The 5,000-nt window shown below is 51.0% G+C and overlaps 2 protein-coding genes across 2 annotated transcripts in view; one reads left to right on the top strand and one right to left on the bottom strand.

The window, feature by feature from the left end:
- Window positions 1–453: 453 nt before the first annotated feature.
- Window positions 454–1,560, bottom strand: ENH_00000580 (hypothetical protein, conserved; the record flags this gene model as incomplete). The annotated part of the gene is made up of 1 exon (XM_013578120.1): window positions 454–1,560. One exon carries the CDS (start codon window positions 1,558–1,560, stop codon window positions 454–456), a length of 1,107 nt encoding a protein of 368 aa, XP_013433574.1.
- Window positions 1,561–3,607: 2,047 nt separating this feature from the next.
- ENH_00000570 (proteasome subunit alpha type 3, putative) overlaps window positions 3,608–5,000 on the top strand; it is a gene marked incomplete at both ends in the record, with an annotated part of 3,705 nt that continues 2,312 nt past the window's right edge. Inside the window, 2 exons of the mRNA XM_013578119.1 lie at window positions 3,608–3,676; window positions 4,304–4,457. Of these exons, the coding sequence (XP_013433573.1) occupies window positions 3,608–3,676; window positions 4,304–4,457 (223 nt within the window). The remainder of the gene's footprint in view (window positions 3,677–4,303; window positions 4,458–5,000) is intronic.

Here is a 5,000-nt window from a genome sequence, read left to right as displayed (position 1 = left end):
TGCTGCTGCTGCTGCTGCTGCTGCTGCTGCTGCTGCTGCTGCTGCTGCTGCTGCTGCTGCTGCTGCTGTATCTGGCGGAAGGAGACAGCTGCTGCTAGGAGGAAGCAGCTGCTTCTGAAAGAATGCAGCAGCAGCAGCAGCTGCTGCTGCTGCTGCTGCTGCGAGGCGGCCCGGTTTGCTGCTGCTGCAGCGAAGAGAGCTGCTGCTGCTGCTGCTGCTCTGGAACGGTTGCCGCCAGTTGCTGCTGCTGCTGCAGTTGCTGCTGCTGCAGCCGCTGCAGCTGTGGAAGGCGCCTTTGGCCGCTGCTGCTGCCGCTGCTGCTGCCGCTGCTGCTGCTGCTGCAGCAGCTGCTGCAGCTGCTGCAGGCCGCACTCCGCGCGGCTCCAGCCCCCACTCCCACTCCCACTCCCGCTGCTGCTGCTGCTGCTGCTGCTGCTGCTGCTGCTGCTGCTGCTAGGGTTTGTCGCTGGAAGCTTCTGAAATGTCCCTGCGGAGTGCATCTGCGCCGCCAACTGCAGCACGAAGGGAAAAGGCAGCAGCAAAGAAGGAGTAAGCAGCAACAGCAGCAGCAAGAGCAACAGCAGCTAAGCTGAAGCCTCCCTTGTTCAGCAGCAAGAACTGTTTGAAGTCCTCAAATGCTGCTGCTTCGAGCTGCAGCAAAAAGGCAGTTTGCTGCAGCGGCCCCACACGCAGGTAGCGGATTGCTGCAGCACGGCCAGCAGCAAACTGGCGGCCCACAGCCAGCAGGCTGGCGAGGGCCAGCAGCAGCAGCAGCAAATAAAAAGCTGCCAGCAGCAGCGAAGACAGCCTTGCTGCGAGCCCGCCGCAGTGCTGCAGCGCAGCAAGAGCAGCAGCAGCAGCAGCAGCCAGCAGGAAGCCCGCGCCCAGCCCCACGTTCAAGGCGCAGCGCGAAGGCAGCAGCAGCACTGCTGCTGCTGCTATGCAGCAGCACAGCAGCGGGAGGTGCAGCAAGACATCCACCATAGTGCCTTTTTCGTCAATTGCTGCTGCTTTGCTGAGGGGCGCAATTGCTGCCAGAGCAGCAGCAGCAAACAGCAGCACGAGGGAGGCGTGGGCGTCGAGGAACTGCAGCGAGAAGTCCGCTGCTGCTGCTGCTGCTGCTGCTGCTGCTGCTCCCCCAGGCCCCCGCAGCAACTCCACCTGGCTGCTGCGAAATGCCTCCAGCTGCTGCAGCATGTAACCCCCAAAAGCTGCTGCCAGCAAACTCAGCAGCTGACACAGCAGCAGCAGCGGGCAGGCCAGACACAGCAGCTTCGCCCAGAAGAAGTAGCCGCAGAGGGTCACTGCAGCGCAGCAGACACAGGCTGCGGTGTACGTACACCCCAGCCCCAAGAAGGCCCCCCGAGACACAAACATCACTTCTCCGTATTCGCCCGGCTGCAGCGCTGCTGCTGGCTGGTCTTTGAGCTGCGTGGCTTCGGCCAGCAGCAGCAGCGCCATTGCTGCTGCGGCCTGCAGCGCAGCGGCCAGCGCCCACGCCGCGATCGCCGGGTTCTCCTTGCCCCCCACTTGCCGGCAAAAACCGCCTCCCCGCCCCATTTTCCAACGCCTTTATTTCCCTTTTGCAAAATGACGCGGAATTGTCCAAAAAAATCCAAAAAACCACCAAGGGAAACCCCCGAACGAGCCCCGGTCCACCAGCAGCAGCACCGCAGCAGCAGCAGCAGCAGCAGCAGCAGCAGCAGCAGCGAACGCGGCGAACTAGCTAAGACACAAACACACTCGCAAACCACTTGCACAAATTATTTGCAATTTTAAAATTCAAATCTTCTACTGAAAACTGCTGCTGCTGCTGCTGCTGCTGCTGCAGCAGCAGCAGCGGCGGCGGCGGCGGCTCAACCGCAGCAGCAGCAGCAGCAGCAGCAGCAGCAGCTCGCGGACCATCAACACACCGCTGGTTGGCCTGCTTTCGGACCCTCTTTCTGCCACTTTTCTCTTTTCCACTTCCAAAACCTTTTTCCACGCCACTTTCCACCTTTCCTCGCAACTTCCCAAACCCTAAACCCTAAACCCTAAACCCTAAACCCTCGGCCCGCCCGCCCCGCGCCTACACCCAGGTGTACGTACACCCCAACAACCGCCGCGTACACCCCAGCTGCACGTACACCCCAAACCCTCCTGCAGCAAACCCTCAACTGCTGCTGCTGCTGCTGCTGCTGCTGCAGCAGCAGCAGCAGCTTTCCATTCGAAAATGCTGCTTCGCAAAAACCAGCAGCAGCCCAAACCCTAAACCCTAAACCCTAGGCCTGCTGCCTAGACAGCCCAAACCCCAGCCCTTCACTCTTTACCCAAACGCCAACTCCGCAACTCCAAACCCTAAACCCTCACCAACAAACCCTAAAACCCGATTTCTAAACCCTAAACCCCAAACCCTAAACCCTAAACCCCAAACCCTAAACCCTAAACCCTAGCCGCTAGCTGGAAGAGGCTTTCGCGAAGTTCTTGACGCCAAATGCCTCTTTAAAACTTCTCAACTTATTTTAATTTAATTTAATTTAATTTAATTTAATTTTATTTTATTTAAAATAATTTAATTTAATTTAATTTAATTTAATTTCGTTTTATTTTTGTTTTGCTGACTCTCTTCGATGTGTCTCACCACTCGAGACAAACCCTTTCTAAACCCTAAACCCTAAACCCTAAACCCTAAACCCTAGACGGTGAATCTAGAGCTCAAAGGCGGAACTCTTTGATTTTTCTTTCCAGCGTAGAAGCAGCAGCCTAAACCCTAGGCACTAAACCCTAATTTCTAAACCCTAAACCCTAAACCCTAAACCCTAAAACCTGAAGCCTAAGTCTTAAGCCCTCAGCTTCGGTGCTTGAACTTCGAGAGAGCCACAAAGCACACCCTCTACTTAGGGTTTAGGGTCTAGGGTTTAGGGTTTAGGGTTTAGGGTTTAGGGTTTAGGGTTTTGAGTTTAAGGTTTAGGGTTTATGCTTTAGGAATTAGGGAGCGTTTGAGTCATCCGCTTGATGGCTTAATTTAGGCTTTCGGAATTATAGTCGAGGGTTTAGGGTTTAGGGTTTAGGGTTTAGGATTTAGGGTGTAGGGTTTAGGGTTTAGGGTTTAGGGTTTAGGGTCTGTGACTGGCTGGGAACGGGCATGTGTGCCTTGTTTTTTTTGTTTTAATATTTATAAAAGAATGGAATTAAAAACGAAGAAGTTCGCAAACCCTAAACCCTAAACCCTAAACCCTAAACCCTAAACCCTTGCTGCTGCACACAGCCCCAGGAACCGCTGCCGCCTCGGCGGCAGCTGACGCCGCCGCCGCTGCTGCTGCTGCTGCTGCTGCTGCTGCTGCTGCTGCTGCTGCTGCTGCTGCTGCTGCTGCTGTCTAGCAGCAGAAGTTTGTTGTTGAATTGAAAAGAAAAAAGAAATTAAAAAAGAATTCCATTTATTGGATTTGAGTTTTGCTGCTGCTGCTGCAGCGGCGCTGCAGTGGTGCTGCAGCTTCTAGGGTTTGGGTTGGGGTTTGCAGCTGCAGCAGCAGCAGCAGCAGCAGCAGCAGCAGCAGCAGCAGCAAATTGAATTTAATTAATTAAATTCAATTTATTTCTTTTTATTTTCTAAACCCTCAAACCCAACATGGCGGGACTTGGCTCCGGCTACGACATTTCCGTGTCTACCTTTTCCCCCGACGGGAGGGTTTTCCAGGTGGGGCTAGGGTTTAGGGTTTAGGGTTTAGGGTTTAGGGTTTAGGGTTTAGGGTTTAGGGTTTGCGGGGTCTAGGGTTTGGCTCGCGCGGCGCCTGCGCACCTCGCAGCTGCGGCGTGCAGCAGCTCGCAGACACGCGGTTAGGGTTTAGGGTTTAGGGTTTAGGGTTTAGGGTTTAGGGTTTAGGGTTTGGAGGGCTTAGGGTTTAGGGTTCGGGGGTTTGGGGTGTGGATGGTTTAGGGTTTGGGAGGCTCGCAGCCAGCCAGATAGGAAGTGCAGCTAGCCGACTCATCTCGCCTTAGGGTTTAGGGTTTAGGGTTTAGGGTTTAGTGTGTAGGGTTTAGGGTTTAGGGTTTAGGGTTTGGGCGGTTTAGACTTTAGACTGCTGCGCGCTAGAGTCAACTTAGTGTGCTGAGACGCCCGGCGTTGCAGCTCGAGGGTTTAGGGTTTAGGGTTTAGGGTTTAGGGTTTAGGGTTTAGGGTTTAGGGTTTTTTGGGTTGCGGGTCGAATATGTCGCGTGGCGGCGTGGTTTTTGGGCAGGCAGGCTCTAGGGTTTGCGGCCCAGAGTTTGGGGTTTAGGGTTTAGGGTTTAGGGTTTAGGGTTTAGGGTTTAGGTGCACCTGCAGGTGGAATATGCCTCCAAAGCCGTCGACGCGGCCCCTTTGTGTCTTGCTGCTGCATGCAAAGACGGAGTCGTTTTTGCTGCTGAAGTGCCGCGCGTTTCGCCGCTGTTGACGAAAGGGGCCAACAAAGTTATTTTCCAAGTTAATGAAGAAATTGGTATTTATTTTTATTTATTTATTTATTTATTTATTTATTTATTTATTTATTTATTTATTTATTTATTTATTATTTATTTATTTATTTGTTTGTTTGTTTGTTTGTTTATTTTGCTTTTTTGCTTTTTTGAAATTCCAGTTTGCGCTTCGCGCGACTTGCGCAGCAGCTGTCTGTACACCGCAAGTGCATTCAACTTTTTCTTTTTTATTTTTTTATTTTTATTTTTTATTTTTAATTTTTATTTTATTTTTGTTTTAGGGTTTGTTTTGTGTTGTTCTTTTTTCTTTTCTTATTTGGCGTTGTTGGTTTGTTTTCTTTCTTCTTTTTGAGATTGTTTTTTGCTTCTTCTTTTTTTCTTTTATTTGATTTCTTTTATTTCTTTTTTTCTTTTCGCAATATTTTAATTTCATTTCTTTTTTAATTTGCATTAATCCAATTTTTTCTTTTTTAATTTGCCACTTTCTCCTTCTTCCCTCTTTTTTCTTTTTTTGATTTTTGATTTTTCTTTTTCTCTTTTTTAATTCATTTCGTCTTTTCTTTCTT

Source organism: Eimeria necatrix, genomic scaffold (genome assembly GCF_000499385.1).
Source record: "Eimeria necatrix Houghton genomic scaffold, Enh_scaff1016, whole genome shotgun sequence".
In the NCBI taxonomy this organism is placed as follows: domain Eukaryota; phylum Apicomplexa; class Conoidasida; order Eucoccidiorida; family Eimeriidae; genus Eimeria; species Eimeria necatrix.
This window is presented reverse-complemented; position numbering and strand designations above follow the sequence as displayed.